At 41.2% G+C, this 17,558-nt stretch overlaps 1 protein-coding gene across 1 annotated transcript in view; it reads right to left on the reverse strand.

Annotated features, from left to right (window-relative positions):
• DAP (death associated protein) overlaps positions 1-16,489 on the reverse strand; it is a 53,519-nt gene extending 37,030 nt beyond the window's left edge. The window contains exons 1-2 of the mRNA XM_069853487.1: positions 16,378-16,489; positions 10,114-10,210 (exon numbers count right to left, since the gene is read on the reverse strand). Of these exons, the coding sequence (XP_069709588.1) occupies positions 10,114-10,210; positions 16,378-16,432 (152 nt within the window). The 5' untranslated portion in view covers positions 16,433-16,489. The remainder of the gene's footprint in view (positions 1-10,113; positions 10,211-16,377) is intronic.
• Between the last annotated feature and the right edge of the window lie 1,069 nt (positions 16,490-17,558).

A 17,558-nucleotide genomic window follows, 5' to 3' on the forward strand; every position in this document is an offset into this window, starting at 1 on the left:
AAAAGAAAACACTTCCTGCAGCACACACTACTTGGAGACTGTGATACTGAAGACTATTATCAAGATGAGAAATGCAAGTATGCTCAAAGGAGGCCCAGAGAAACTAGGTCCAATGGCAGTAATTTGATATGATTAGTAAATTCCTAAGCTGTAATTCGGCTTGCTAGATGCTAGGAGAGTTCACTGGGCTTGTTTGACATGAGCCCTCCCTGTACGCTGCCTCAAGGTACCATCTGTTGGGGAATGCTGCACAGGCAGGCAAGGACAGGCAGAGCTTCATGCTGGCCCTTCACAGCCATTCATATTCTTTAAAACAGAAGAGGAAGGAAAGGATCATAATGAAGTCAGAACTCCCCCCTTCCTTCATTGTATAAATAGCTCCATATTGGTTTAGAAGACATGGCAACAGGCAGGGAGAAGTATGAACTATACAGTGTCTTAAAAAGACATTAGCTAATAAACCTACATAAATTTTTAAAAGTGCCAGAGAAGACAAAATCTGGTGCATTAGCTGTGATCAGTTATCTTCCCTTTCCCTCTCCTATTGGCAGGGAAAGAAAAGCGTGTCCATTAACTTGGCTACATTTATCTTTCCAATAAGAAGCATTAAAACCTGAAAGAATGATAAAAGTAATAAAAAAAATCTTCTAGCCTATTTGGTAAACATAGATTTCCAAAAAATGCCACCAAAGCCCCTCATTAAACTGAATTACCATGAGATACAGCAGGAGACATTCCTGAATATCAGAAATGGAAATAGCCAAACACAAAAACCACAGAATCACTAGGTTGGAAAAGACCCACTGGATCATTGAGTCCAACCATTCCTATCAATCACTGCTTTAAAACATCTATGGCTATTATGTACCTGTTCCCATTATAACTCTGGAATTCCTAAACACCATTTTTACTTCTCAGACTGACACAGAAAATATAAAAGAGCCTATTCCTCATAATCAGATGAGCTAAATTGTTAGTCAGCTCTGCACAGAAACAGGAATACATACACAAAGGCCTCTCAATATTATAACACTTTCCAGAATGAAAAAAGGTAGTTTTAAGAAAATACAACAGGAGCAGGGCAACTGACAATCACTAACACAGAAATCGTTTCAAGCCAAAGACACAATATGAAGTAAGAATATGAATACTGGGAAACAAGGTATCATAAATTGAGATCCTCCGAGGGGCAGCAGCAAGAATAAATAACATATTAGCAGCAGGACTGCAAGTTTTCTATAGTTGTATTTGCTTACAAGATATCAAGGAAAAATGTAGTATTAACTTCAAAGCCATCCAGAGGTCATCCAAACCATCCCAATACAGGGAAGGAGCCAGAACAGCCAGCATTATCTGCCAGAAGGCCTGTTTGGAGAACACAGCAGAACACAAAGTTCCACTCCTTAGAAACTTTCGAGGTTCTGGATTTTTTTTTCCCCATTGTAAACTGGAACAAGAACAAAATCTTTCAAACACACCAGCAGAAACACAATTGCGTAATGTCTCAAAACAGGAAATTCTACAGCAGTTTTCAAAGTAGTAAGAATGCTCAATTTCATTTAGTCAAAAACTTTCTAGATAGCCTTATGTGGAACAATTTGCAGTAATGTTACTAGTGTCACTGTTGAGGATGGACACATTCAGTAACAAAATTCTGCTTACTGGTTATTTTGAAAACTTCCAGTAGTTCCAAACACTCTCAAAAGAGACACTACAACTTAAGCCGTTCTGGCAAAACAGTCTCACCCTTCCGCTGTAATACCTGGAGCTTTGCATCTATTATCAGAAAGAAGGCTTTAGAGTAGGCTTTGGGAAGCAATTAGCAAACACTCAGCACTACAAACCACAAGGAAGTGTTCATCTTAAATACAGTCCTCCGTATTTGTAATTTTCCCAGAGCGAAGTCTATAATTTAAGAAGACACTTACACAGGTACACCTTCAGCACATCCTCATTTTCAAGCTTAATGATAGTTTTCCCCACCCCAGAGAGAATCGCAAGACAATCAGCAGGAATTTAGTCTGAATCAATGCCTTGAGGCTTGCAGAAGGCAGAGTCTACTTGCCGCAAGTCACCAGTGAAACCAAACACCCTGGGACACTAGGACTGCTTGATTCAGTACTGCTAGTATGGGGTGCTAGATGAAGCACTCTATGGGCTTCTCTATAAGTGAAAGCTAGCCTAGTATTTACTTGTGGTTCTCACAATTTGAAAAAAAAAAAAAAAAGTTACATTTCAAGATCATTAGGGAAAAGAACGAACCAGTTTGGTTGTACCTTGAAGCAACAAAACCAGCTCCTCTTTGAATGTGTTAACAGCCCCAGGCTCACTGTGTCAGATACACTCTAAGGAATGCACCCCAGAGAAACTGAAACTCATCAGAACTAAGATTTATGCGAATGGTGCTCAAATATTTTTACTAATCATTGTTTATGGAGCAGGATGCCTGGGACCAAGATACAATCACTGAAATATAACAGTAAAATCAGAAGGTCTAGTGTGGTGAACACTTTCCCAAGTAATATGCTCCAATGAACAGCTCTATCAATTGCTACAGCAGACTAAACAGAACCTCAATGATAACATATGTTTTCAGTGTAGTCTTTAATCATATCTCATGTATCTCCTGCTTCTGCCACCAGTGTCCTGGAAGCAGCCAACTGAAATTCTCTCGTTTGGTCCAATGATAGTCAACAAAAGACAATTCTAAACTTTATGTTAATATTACAGTGCTTCTAAGCTCAGTGCCTGCTTGCAGCTGAGGTAGAAAAAGCTTAAGGGAGAGGAAGGTGCTACTTGAAAAACTAGATCTGCCCCCCTTGGCACACATAGTGCCAATCTCACATACCTCCTACCCATTTTCAGCTCATGGTGACTTCACTTCAAACATAGAGTTTTGATTCTAAATAAATGAGTAGCATCTGGTCCTCTGGCAGGTTTGTATTTTTTTTTTTTTTTTAGTATAAATTCATACCTTTAGCTTTAGAAATGTTCTCAGTGTTGCTGAACACTTAAGTAACAGAGATCTTAAAAATATTTTATTATTCTTCCGGGTTTGGAGATTTTTGTGCTTTCTAATGCCTATGTAACATTAACACCATCTTTGCCTTTAGACTGGTACGGTGACTGTCATCCCTGCATTCCACTACTTTAGAAAAATATCAAGATAAAAGCACAGAGCAAAATGCCACCACTCCAACCATTAGCTTAAGACATTTTACTTTTCTGTATAGATGTGGAACGCCATGCTAACTAGGCTGTGTCACTCGCAAGATACTACTTCCCTTCCCCACCATTTTCCTACCGCATATGACTAAGCTTTTCACACTTTCCTCATCACACAGAATACAAATTATAGACTTCCATTCTTTTAAAATCTTTTTCTAACAGCAGCTTGGCTGACAATTCAAGTCAGCTTTCCAGCTAATTTCATAATACAGCATATGTTTCTTTGGGACTGAACCTGACTCTCACTGAGCTGGATGGTGTATCTTCCATTCACTTTGAGAGGGGGATGTATCACAACTTTTTTAGTTCTTTCACACATGCATACAGTACTTCAGGAATATGGAAAGAACTATCCATGAAATGTCAAAACTAGCACTTACACTGATGGATTTATCAACCTACTGCTTCAATCATCAAGAAACACTGGGAGCATGAAACAGTTTCTCAGAAGGCTCCCATATTCTTGTATGAGAATGCTTCATTCACAATCTTGTCTAGTTGTTTTCTCCACTCCCCACATGTACAGATATTTTCTCTTCTTAAATGGAGATTCGCCTCTTGCCTTACAACAGTTCTGCATTTAAAAATCACTATTCCCATAGTTAAACTGCATATGCATTTGATATAGTTCAATGTAGGTCACAGAAATCACGTTACTGCTTCTCCAAGAAAATGGTCATCCGCAGAAGGTATTGTCCTGAAAATCACACGAAAATTACTAGTGCCATAGGTTTGTTTTATAATTAAACAAATTACATATATATAAACTTTACGAGACTTGAGCATCTGCTAATCATAAAAGCCCCATGCAAAAGATTAAGACACGAAGATGAAGTGGGAGAACGCATTAAAGGCAGTATCACTTCTGTGACAGAGTGTGACACTATTAAAAAAAAGTTATTCCCTTAAATGTAAAGTGAATTTAAGTCCAAAATAATAAAGATAAGAAGGAGGGCGGGGGGGCGGGGGAAGGCACTAAGCACAGAATCTTTTTGGAAAAGAAAGATGTTATGGCAAAGGTAGGAAGCTGTTTCCCTCACTGCGCTAAGTTCTGTACTCTGCTTAATAATATCATAAAATTATAGTTGCAAATCTTCTACAGCTCTTTTGCCAGCACAACTTCCTTTCAGCTTTTAGAATATTTAACCAAGTAAAGAAAAAGTTACAGTCACACCAGACTCTGGTATGGCAAAGTGATAGTGTCTATTGTTTGACGCAGTTTGCATCTTTCCGAGAAACTGTAAACATGGTGTTCATACCCAGGTTGCTCTTCCATTGCATTTCCTCAAGACATTTCACCCTCTAAGGCCAACTGCCTCTAATGCTCCACATCCAAGAATGAGAAATGAGAGCTCAGATATGAAGATCTTGAGATCCCTCAAGGGTCATATCAATACATTTAATCAAGTCCCAACCTGTCTCTTTCTTTTACCTTAAATATTCACCACGCTAAGACAATGCCTGCTTGCTTTTCCAATATTGTGGTGCGGTACATGAACACTGGTAAAGAGGTCTTTTTTTAGGGGAGAAACACTAGTGGGCTATTGACTATGAGTATTTATGAAAGTACAATGCTACCTATTCATGGGGGTTTGGTTTCTGTGTTTAAGAACCTGTAAAGCATCTCAATCTCACTCTTTTTTAATTTTTTGTTTGGGTGGGGAGAGGGCTTAGAACTCCCAAGACTTCCTGCTGTCAAACACTTGCTGTCTCTACAACAAAGAACATGAGAACTAACTGGACAAACATTTTCATCCATGATGGAAACTACCTCATACAGGACTTGTGCGCAAGTCTGCTGAACACCCAACAATTCCCCAGGTCTTGGCTGTGAAGGGCTACTATTTCTGACTTAAAGAGTCAGGATTTTGACTCCACAGTTTCTGCCTCAGCTAAAAAAATAGAACAACAGGGCTAAAAATAATACAAAGAGCAGAAATAGTTTTGAGCATTTCCATATTTAGGGTTTAAACAAACATACGTATCTGCTCAAATGGCTTAGCTGTGTAATCTGTTTTTTAAATTTTGTCAGAAGATTGCACAACAAGGGTCATTGCAAGGCAAAATTCAAATTTATGTCAATGGCAAAAGAATCTTCAGTGGCAAATGAAAAATGGAAATAATGCCTGTGGTGTATTTCTTGTCAGCTGCAACAGAGTAGAGTGAGGGAAAAGAAAAATAAACTTACTCTTGAATGAAAGCCACAGCTTAAATTTTCGAAATTTCCACTGCCCTTCTAAAAGAAAAAGAGGGAGGGAAAAAACCCAAAAAGCAGATGCAGCTTAAGTAGCATATTCAGACTTTACAAGCAACACACAGAGATACCTGACAGATGAGAAGTACCTTTGACAACCCTTCTCTTGCCATGTAACTGAATAAATACTGAGACTGGCTCTTTGACATATGTAAACACATATGCCTTATTAGCATGATTTTGCTTTTGAGTCACCGCAGTATAAATTACCCTCTTAAATTCTTTTCTTTTGCACAATGAATATAGCTAAAATAAATATCCACATCCCAAACTGAATTAAAATCCACGCTGCCTGATTTGTTCTTTCTAGAGCTAATGGGAAAGTCAGACATGATACTGGATACACAACGTTCAGGTAAGTTTAAGATACAAAACACATACAATTTTCAGATGTATGCCGAGAAACCACTCTATTGCATTAATATTCAGTAATTAAATCACTGTAATTACCCATTTTGTTTCAGAAATATAACAAAAGAGACAGAAAGAGTCTCTAGACATGAAAGTCTGTGCAGTTTACCCTGTTTGTAATAATACAAAATGAGCCAGACATTTGCTTTAAATATTTTTTTTTTAAATCCAGATCGTGATATGCAATTATAGTTTCTTCTTGAGGCTCCAGAGCAACAATTAATGAAGCTCTTGGGCAAAAAAATGAACAAGCAGCTCTCACTTCAAATTATCTGTCTTTCAGAAGTATTTATGATGGCTTGAGTCAGATGCTGGCACAGGAGTAAGCATGATGCTGCAAATCTCAGTTAAACATGCATTCTAATAAAGCCCAGGACTATGAGTAACCTACTTATTCCAAATATTTTCTATGGCAACACAGACCTGAAAAACGATGGTTTCTATTCATAATCCTACTTCTAATTACATGTTTCACCTTCATCAAACATCACAGAAAAACCCTTTCAGCAATCAGTTTGATTGTCACTCAACCAAAACTGCAAACCATATCTAAAAAGTAAGACTTAAGGAACTACAGAAACATAATAAAATCATTAACAGATCAGATGTTCATCCAGCCAGTACTCTATGTCCAATCAGGCTGATCAAAATCACTCTTTTTCTGAAGAACACATGGGCCAAGGACCACACTTCACAGTCAAGTTTGTCACTGACATTTTTGACCACAGTGGTGCCACTGAGTTTGGATGCCACATGCCTTTTTTTAGTTCACCTAAACCAAATGATGTAAGCCATACCCTCCTTCATTGAGTCTCTCTATATAATCAAATCCAGCCACCCCTCTTTAAGTAAAACTATATTTATACGAGACATATCAAATTATTTCTATTATTGCTCAAGACTGAGAATTGCCTTGCAGGGAAATTTTAAATTTATATAAAAACATCTCACCACATACTGTTTTCTGGGATCATAAATCACCATTATGACAAGCTAGCCTACCATTTCATGAAATGGTAGGTTGTTGTAACAATTTCATTTTAGGAACCAGAACCGAAAGAAATACTCTACAGAGTAACTTACAGTAACTGGATTGCAAGTTACTGAACAACTGAGAAAAAAAAATGTCAAAGAACATATACCTGGTGCAAGTTACTTTCAAATCACCTTTATCGCTTGTCACAGCATGGTTAGTTACCTTCGGGGTGTTTACTTATATCAGCTTTGTTTACAGTAAGGCTAGAAACACCTACGGCTGTCTTTTTGTGCAAGCACACTGCAAAAACAATGCAAACTCTCTCCAAATTCACAAATACTTCTATGAAATCTAGCTGAAAACTTCATTGCTGAGCAGCTGCTCACATTTTTGCCACTGTGGGGAAGACATGCTCTCAGAGCTCCCAGGGTACGCTCTGAGAGCTTGAATCTTCTGGCTCTATTTACTGCCAACTCCACTAATCTGTCCTCAACTAAGCCTACAATGAGATTAAAATAATCACTCAATCATCCTAGCCTCCCTCTTCACACATGCACAAATTACTTTTCCCTAGTTTATTGTATTTCTCCCACGTCATTGTCAGCTGCCCATATCACCTGATAAGAATTGACCAAAGGTCTGTTTGCTTCTTTTGAGTTTCAATGCAACAGGGAGTAGAGGTTGCATCATATCCAGGAGACCGCTCTAAAATGGTTAGTCTTAAGATGGCAAAATCATGAAAGAAAGTTAAAAACACAGATGTCCCCTTGTTTAGTAGAGTGCATAAAATACCAGCTAGTAATGACCAAGAAATACATATATTGGTATTGGTGCCAGAGAAACCAGAACAATGGCCTCTTCTCCCTACTCTGACAAGCTCACCCCTATTTCCTGATAAACCTCCTTCCACAGGCCCGAGTGGTTTAGAAGGACACCGTGAATCACCAGGAACAGAAACACAGGAACTCCAGAGGTCTGCATCTTCCAGCATGAAAGCAGATGACATGCTGCAGATGTAATTTAATTTTGACAACCAGCAACTTTATGTACTATGGCCCATGGAGTTTGCTTATCCTGTCTATGGCTAAATAACTCCTTGCTCACATCTATAGCTTGTACAGCCACTGGCTGCAAAAGTACTCCCACAAGAGCCTACAACAAGTACATTAAACCCTTTCCCTCACAGTTGCAAAGGTTTCTTACTTCTACCAGATAAACAACTTCTCTCAGACTTGTTAACCAACTTATAGTTTCGTTTTATAATTCATCTTGGTTCCCATCGAACTGTGTTTCTTATGTCCTTCCTGCCACTTCCTTTCTCAAGAGGATTAAATCAAAGAAATAAAGTTCAGACCAATATATTTTGTATTAACATACAGGCTCAAGAATAACTGTATGCACAAGTGCCAAAGTGTGAATCAATAATGTACGGCCTATAAAAAAAGCTACATGAAGAGCATACTCTGAGTATGCATTTTGTCAATAAACCGATTAGGTAGCTGAGGGAACAGACGCAACAGTTAGCTATTTCCTAATTAATAAGGTAGCTCTAGAGGTCATTAAACTTTCTCCTCTGCCTTTAAAGCATAAAAACTGCTCCCAGACCTACTTTACAATATTAATATAAGGACCTATTTTGTTAACATTTAAGATCAGGAGTGCACTCTTCCAGATTGTTCTGTTGGCCATGCATTGTTTTGCAGTGTGGATTAGATTCCAGGCACCTGACTTGGACTCCTTGCAGACAAAGCCAAACTGGAATACGCAGTCCAAGGAGACACCTAAACCACACCACCTAGCATCGGTCCTTTAGTCCAGAAGATCAGACTAAGTAATTACAAACACACACTGTGAACATCAAGTCCTCGGCACCAACTATGGATTTACTTCTGCTGTGCCATGGCACTTGCCAAAGCCCACAGAGCCACAAATACCAAGGTTAAAATTTAACTTTTCCCTATGCTATTGGAGTTTGAGATCTGTGACAAACCTAAGTTTTCTCATTTGGATCCTAACGAGATTCCTTCTCCATGAGGTAGGCATGCCAAGAAAATGCAAGAATAAGCAAGTATATAACACACCTTAAGTAAAAGGATGTATCCCCAAGCAAAGTTTAAACCAACCACAAGACATGATTTCTTCCTTTGGACAAAACCTAACTGCAATGCAAACTCTGCTTCAACTTACATTCCACTCAATAGAAATACAACATGACCAACTTGTTTAATGAAGAAATGGCATAAAGTTTCATCTTCCTGCCTTTCAGTTGAATGCACTAATTAAAATTGCTTTTCCCTTCTCATAAGGGTGTTTCCTAGTTGAGCTGTGATTTAGTCAATAAACATGTTTGTTCTTATGTATACAGACATTTTCACAATTTCTGTTTATTACCATTGTTATACATGTAAAATAAATATCACAGAAGTCAGTCTACTTACCAAAGAACAAGAATGGCTCTCTGTTTTGTTTTTTTGGTTTTTTTTTTTTTTGCCTTGAGCAAGTAGCAAAACCATGCAATAAGCTAGTACGTTAAGATTTCAGGTAAATGTAGTCTTGTCCTCAAAGAAAAACAATTAGCCAGGGAAAGCAGCACAAAACAAAGCGGCTTTTGTATGAAGAGAAATACAGCAGCCGTCCATTGAACCTCCCTGCTTTCATTTCTACACAGAAGTTACTAGCAGTTTTAAGTAGATTATTAATCTACAGTAACAAGTGTTTGCTTTGGCATACTCCACCAGTAAAACTGCCAAATTCGCACCTAAAATAAAAGCACATAATATTTTATTTTTACTTGTCTTTCAAAAGGCACCATATTGTCAAGTACCTTGCAGAGGCAGGACTATGGGCCAAAGGGTAGAAGGAATCATCTAACACATAGCAAGATGACCTTAAATGCAGATTGACAGCCTAATGCTTGTGACAAAGTGTGCCTAGCCTCTATATTGCTACACAGCGTGAAATGATTTTCTGACATTTTAGGAAAGCTGATGTCTTACTTTTAACTGTGTAGTTTTCTCTAATCTTCTCTTATCTGTCAGGATCACCTTAAAAGAGGCTCACCAAGGTAAAAATTCCCAAATTCCCAGTTCTCTTGAAGGAGCATATAACTAACTTGCTACTGCTTTAAAACAATTTTATGACACATAATTGGTTTGCTCTCCACAAAATAAAACAAAACTGGTGATAAGGTTCAGGCTCACAGAACCCATGTACTGTAGTACTAGCACTAAATCAAAATGCTTACCTGCTGGTTTCCCAGTCTTGGTCATCCTTATCTTTTTCTTCTTTGGCATCAGAATTGTGTGGGTGCTTCTGCACAATCCGCATCCCACCAGCTTTCACTGGAACAAAAACGAGACACAACAGTCTCAGCTAAATCAACACAAGTGAAGAATGTTTTAAGGATGATGCTCCCTTCTGCCCTAGTATTTTACACAACAGTTTCACAGTAATCACAGTTTGAAAAAAAGGGCACAAAGCATTTAAGTGTGACAAGCATGAGGAACAGCCACTTCAGCACTGCATCTGCCATTCACTTTCACATCATGCCACCTTTGCTCATCCTAAGAAGTTGCAGCTCATTTTACCGCCTGCTTCCAAAATAATTTCAGACAACTTAACCCCATTTTAACTCTCCCAAACCCCTGTAAACTTGCAGCAGAATAAATGAAGGCAATGGCATAACATTATGCAAAAGGCCGCAAACTCCTATAATATTGCCATAAAACAGGAAGGGACAAAGAACCTCACTTGTCATTTCAAGTTAAGAACTACAGCTCGAATAATAGCATCTCTATAAGGAAGTACTTCAAGAACACTAAAATAAAAACAAAGTTTAGGAGAACTCTTAACTTGCATTTACAATAGAGCCTTTCGTTTTGGGAAACATAAGCATTTATGACATTTCAAATCCTTGTCATGATTTAGTTTTAGAAATTATGCAAATGACAAAGCATCCCTTTGAAACACCACACAGTAAGTGAAAGCAAATCCACTTATGTTAATCGTTTATCCCCTCCGAAGTGAAATGTAAAATAGGAACCAAGCCAGGCCTAACACCGTAGCTACCAATCAGGGCAACAGGCAGGCTACTCTTGATCTGCTTTGTGTTTTAGTATTGTAGTTTCATCTTCTTTTGCTTCAATCATTGCTACACACACTTACAAGACAGCATAAAATGAGATGATGCATCTTGTTGGCTAATTGGACGGGTTACAGAGCCAATAGAAACCATATCAGAAAACCATTATTGTGGTCAGGTGTCAATAAAACCACCTACAGATGTGTTGGTTTGTGTTTCACATTGCCATGACACGGTAAGCCTGCAGACAGCCTCAGCAGATATGGCACAGCCTAAGCAAGAAAGATGCCAGAGCAGTGCTAGAAAGAAGTCAAAGTGCCCTGGCAGTGCAGCTAGAGAAGCTGTTCTTCTGACAGCTCTCCTGTTCCAGCCACAAAGAGATTAAGGCACCTCACAGCAATTCAGTGCTAATCCCTGAAACCCAGAAACAGGTTTAGTTCTCAGTTCTTAAACAGGACAGCAATGGAAAGGACACTCCTGGGCATAAATTTCACAGCCTGGGTGAAAGCAGGCAGTAAAGAGAAAGTGACCTGCCCTATAAGAAAGTGACAGCTCTTTGGCTCTGGGATTCTTAGAATAGATTTTAAGCTTTGTGTGATTTTTGAAAGATAAACTCCTAATTCAAAAAGGACATGAACTAAAGACAAGCGACTAACAGACAAAACTAAAGAAATATCTTTTAAAACCTATCAAAACTATGCCCCTTAATCATGCACTTAAAAAAAAAAAAAAAACAACCAACCTACCACACAAACCTTTTGTGTTCTTTCTCCAGCATAAAATTTACAACACTTAAACTGGTGACAAATATTTGACATAGGAGAAGGGAAGACAGAAAGGTTATGCAACAATTAAATGTAGTTCTAAAAAAATCAAACAAAAATTAAAATTCCTATTAATTTTTGTCAATGCAAACTCCTTAGAAATTTCTTTGCAAAAGCAAACACTCCAAGTTCTGTTAAGTGCTGTCCTGTTCTAACACCTCAGTTAATCAAAGTGATTGATATGTTTTATTTACATTAATTTAAAAATTTAACATCATTGCACAATCAGTTCTTATTAGTTCCCTTTCAAATCACTTCTTGTGGAACATGCTGTCTCCACAGCAACATCTGCCAGGTTGCAAAAAGCACTTTTCGACAATGCACACACACTTCCATGTTCTTCACTGTCTAACAGAAAACTAAAGAAAACAATATTTGAAGTATAGTGATAATTTAGATAGTCTGAAATCTCTCTTCTCTCATGCTGCGTATTATCAGGCCACCAGCCCCTTGTTTTCTCTTTATCTGTCACTGGCAAATATGTTCAGATTTTTTTGTATGTTGAATTAATGACTAAAAACCAAATAACCAGACAATTAAAAGGTTTAACACCAATACAGTAACTCAATAGCCCTGAACACCTGTTTTTTTGCACCAATATACACAGACATAGTATAATCAGCTAAAAGTACATTGGTGCATAACTGAACAATCTTTAGTAATCCAGGGTTACTGCACAAATCTGGGGAACCAAACGAAGAATCCAGCAAACTGCTGAGAACAAAATCCGGTGGGTCTCTTCCAACCTGGTTATTCTATGATTCTATGAAATAAGTAGACCAGCATCCTGTACATAAAGTGAGGAAAATCTGTGCCACCCATGCCACAGCATGCTCATACCCAATCTAGTTTCAGGAGACAGTTTAAGAGGAGGAGTACTCTCACAACATAGTTCACCTTCCTTTCCAAAATGTTTCAACCAAGCTACACTACTTTAGGGTTAGACAGAGAGGGAAAAAAAAGATTATGTCTACAATGCTAAAGAAAAACCCACTCCATGCATTCCTCAAAGTATAACCAAGAGCTTTACCAGTTTCGCACTTTCCTTGAGCATCCTATTAAATATTAACACAAAATTTATTTCTTACATAACATGTAATAACAGATTCCATTACATTTAAAAGATGTATGAAAAGCCAGGATTGAGAGAAACAAAAAATACGCTGTTCTGCAAGTTTAAGGAAGCATACATTAGTGTCTGACAAAACAAGAATGGGAGTAAGAGTTATTACATACCTCCATTTCACAGAAAATTTGGCTCAGAGCTGTATTTTTTTAATGTATGAAAAAACACAGAACAGTTTTCATGAGCCTACTGTAAAGCTTTATAAATAAACTATTACACAATCACCTTGCTTTATTCCCCAAAACTATCTACTAAAGAACAGCTAAAAGCATAACTACCCAGGCCCCTTTAGAGGGACTGCAAGCTGTACAAACCTACTCAGCAAGGCATTATAGATGCATTGATCTCACTGACAGACAGATATTTAATAAAGCTTAAGTTTTTTCCGGAACAGAGTTCAAAGTCATTTTGTGCACCCTGTTACCAGCCTGAGGTCTTGAGGTTTCTCTCCGTTTCACTATCTTTTGTCTTTTCAAGTGCTTTTTTGTCTTCTCCCTCCCCATGTGAAAGATCAATGCAGAGAGGAACGTAACAGACTGCATGCAGTCAGCAAGTGAGGGCTGAGCACAAATGAAAAACAATGCATTAGTCAGTTCTGCTTTAATTTGATGATTCGAATCCTTTCTAACTTTAACGTGTGTGGGGTATGACATATCTGTAATTACAGGTAGGGCATAAGCAGCAAACCCAGAGCTTTTATGTCATTGGTGAAAAAAAAAAGTTGCCCCTGTTCCCATCTTTGACTTGCTAGGAACTTTGTTATTTATGAACACAACTCCACCTGCATTTATGTAGTCACCTCTTATTTATTTATTAAATAATTTTTTACTTTCATTTTATTAAAACTTATTTGCAAACTGCCCCGTTGGATTGTATTATTATTATTGTTGTTGTTGTTATCATTATTATTATTGAAGGAGCTAAACCAGCTTGAGACAGAGCATTAAACCTAGCTTCAGCCCTTACAGTAAATGTAAACTGTCACTAGTCAGCACATTTATTGCGGAATTTCCAAGTGTTCGAAGACCACAGGGCCACCTTCCTCTGCCAACTAGCTCAGAACCATCTTCCTCCAGAAACAATCTGAAGATACTTTAAAGAACTATTTTTTCTCTGGCTTCAAAGACAGACTTGGTCATCCCTCTCTTTCCAAAGCTGAACTGGGGCACACTCACATAAAGTGCTCACAGATCTTAAAAGGCACATAGCTGGAAACGTTCTTCAGTTCAAGTGTGGATGCATGTTTTACAAAGAAAATAATACTGAAATACTCTGACAGCAAGGGGAACTTTTGTTGTACTACAATTGTGCTTCTGCATGGTTCATTGCCTGTTTCTTGTGCAGCCTAGAGGCTCACTTCAGATCTTAAGAAAAATCCCACCTGTTTCCAATGACAGTTTTTGAAGCAAAACTCTTAAACAGGCTATGACACCAGAAAATGCAGTTACAAAGTACCTAACTGAAAACAGCCACCATTTATCCTTCATTGCCTTTCCATAGATGGTGCAGCAGGAAAACACAGCTAAACCAACCTCATGTCTTAACCATGCCCTCACACTGAAGCTGACGCTTACCTGACCTCAAGACAAGCCAGCTTCAGGAGCTATGATGGCAAAAGCTGATGACATTAGGAAAGGTATTTTGGTTAAGTTCCCTGAACCAGCTCACCAGAAGTCACATAAGAGCTACTGCCATGCCAAAAGAGGCTGCATAAGTGGGACGACTGCTCTGTGGAGAGATCAGCTTCACTGTATTTGTGAGCTGTTATCTGCCATGCAAAGCAAAGTTGCTATTTCTCTATTTCATTATCTATTTAAAGGAATGTCAGCTCCGCATTATAAATGAATTCAATTGTTCAGGCTGAACAATTGTTTTCAAATTTAGCTACTAAATATCATCAATAGATTTGAACATAAAACCAACTACCCTGTGTATTAAGAATTTCAGCATTTTTTGACAGAAACACTTAAAAAAACACCAACTGTTCCACCAGGAAACGCTAGAAGACAGATGAAAAGTTGCTGGTGCAGGGATCACTGTTCCCTTTTGTAGTAAACCCATGACAAAGAAGAAGAAAAACTAACAGTATGTGAAGGAACTTGGATACTGTAACCAAACCCCACCTGTGCACAGTGAAGAAATGCCACCTGTGGACAGTGGCAGATCAGTGCCCCATTGAAGGTGAAACACAGCTCTTACCCCAGCCACCTGCTGCTCTGCTCACCCCTGAGCAAGCAGCGCTGAGTGGAAGGTGCTGGACCTCCTCTGCTGGGCAGCTGGTGAGCAGCTTTCCTTGGTTCCTACCCTGCCAGCCTTCAAGGAATAAAGGCAAGAGCACATAGCCTCCTCCAGCCTGCAGGCAAAATGGATGCACAGAATACTACTGGTTTCTCTGCGGTCTGTTCACACTCACCTCACCATGCTACAAGCAGCCACGTGGGCTGTGATGTGACCAAGATTGCTCCCTTCTCACCTTTTTTCAGCCCTGGGCACTGCGTTTATAGACCTTCACCGCCTTTCGAGACAAGGGCCCATGAGGACAATGTTATCCATCTCCTGGGTCAGAAGCTGGAGATCATAGAATCATAGAACTGTTTGGGTTGGGAGGAACCTTAAAGATTATGCAGTTCTGACACCCCTGCCATGGGCAGGGACACCTCGCAACAGACCAGGCTGCCCAAGGCCCCATCCAGCCTGGCCTTGGGCACCTCCACAGATGGAGCATCCACAGCTTCTCTGGGCAGTTCCAGTGCCTCACCACCCTCATCACAAAGAATTTCTCCCTAGCATCTAGTCTAATCTTCCCCCTTCCAATTTAAAGCCATTCTCTCTCGTCCTATCATTACGCGCCCTTGTATAAAAGCCCCTTTCCCAAGTTCCCGTAGCCCCTCCAGATACTGGAAGGTCACTATAAGATCTCCTCACAACCTTCTCTTCTACAGGCTGAACAACCCCAATTCTCTCAGCCTGTCCTTGTACGGGAGGTGCTCCAGCGCTCTGATCATCCCTGTAGCCTCCTCTGGACCTGTTCCAACAGCTCCATATCCTTCTTACGTTGAGGATTCCAGAGCTGGACAGAGTACTCCAGGTGAGGTCTCACAAGAGGAGCAGAGCGGCAGGATCCCCCCCCTCACCCAGCCGGTCCCGTTTCTTTGGACGCAGCCCAGGATGATGCTGGCTGTCCGGGGTCGAGCTTCTGGCCGGTGCCCAGTCCCTGTCGGCCGGGCAGCTCCCAACCGCGCCAGCCCCCACCCAGACAGACGCCGACGGCCACGAACCGCACGGCTGCTCCGGGAAAAGGCAGCGCGGCCCCGCTAGCGGCAAACCCCGCCGGGGAAAGCCGGGAGGGAGGGAGGGAGGGAAGGCAGGAACGAGGAGGGGACCCGCGGGGAACCCTCGGGGGTTCAGGGCAGCAGCGGCTCCCCCCCCCGCGAGCAGGAAGAGAAAGAGCCGAGAGACGGGAACCGGCGGCCGTACCAGCAGGAGGGTGTCCGGCCCGCGTCTCTGCTTTCTCTTTGGGAGGCGATGACATTTTTATTTTTTTTTTTCCAACTGCGGCGGCTGCCCCGTTCCAGCAACCCCGCTCCCCGGCGCCCGCCCAGCCCCGCCCCCGCCGACGTGGCCGCCGGGCAGCGCCCCGGGGCGGGGCCGGGGCTGCCCCCGCCCGCGCAGGCACCGCCGGGAGGGCCGCTAGCGTCGCCGAGCCCGGCCGAGGCAGTAGACCGTGTCCCTAAGCACCTTGTCTGCCCGTCTTTGAAACACCTCCAGGGATGGTGACTCAACCACCTCCCTAGGCAGCCTCTACCAGTGCCCAATGACCCTTTCCGTGAAAAATCTCTTCCTAATATCTATTCTGAACCTCCCCTGGCGCAGCTTGAGGCCACTGCCCTTTGTCCTGTCCCCCAGGGCCAGGGAGGTTCTTCTCCCTCTGTACTCGGCACTGGTGAGACCGCTCCTCGAATCCTGGGGTCAGTTCTGAGCCTCTCACCACAAGAAGGATGTTGAGGCTCTGGAACGAGTCCAGAGAAGAGCAATGAAGCTGGTGAGGGGGCTGGAGAGCAGGTCTTATGAGGAGAGGCTGAGGGAGCTGGGGTTGTTTGGCCTGGAGAAGAGGAGGCTGAGGGGAGACCTCATTGCTCTCTACAACTACCTGAAAGGAGGTTGTAGAGAGGAGGGTGCTGGCCTCTTCTCCCAAGGGACAGGGGACAGGACGAGAGGGAATGGCCTCAAGCTCCGCCAGGGGAGGTTCAGGCTGAACATAAGGAAAAAAGTTTTCATGGAAAGGGTCATTGGGCACTGGCAGAGGCTGCCCAGGGAGGTGGTTGAGTCCCCTTCCCTGGAGGTGTTTAAGGGACTGGTGGACGAGGTGCTGAGGGACATGGTTTGGTGATTGATGGGAATGGTTGGACTCGATCCGTGGGTCCTTTCCAACCTGGTGATTCTATGGTTCTATGGTTCTGTCACTTGGGAGAAGAGGCCAGCTCCCTCCTCTCTACAACCTCCTTTCAGGTAGTTGTAGAGAGCAGTAAGGTCTCCCCTCAGCCTCCTCCAGGCTAAAAAAATCCCAGTTCCCTCATCTCCCCACGAGACTGGTGCTCCAGACCCTTCACCAGCTTCTTTGCCCTCCTCTGGACACACTCCAGCACCCCAGTGTCCTT

This window comes from Phaenicophaeus curvirostris, chromosome 3, assembly GCF_032191515.1.
Source record: "Phaenicophaeus curvirostris isolate KB17595 chromosome 3, BPBGC_Pcur_1.0, whole genome shotgun sequence".
In the NCBI taxonomy this organism is placed as follows: Eukaryota; Metazoa; Chordata; class Aves; order Cuculiformes; family Cuculidae; genus Phaenicophaeus; species Phaenicophaeus curvirostris.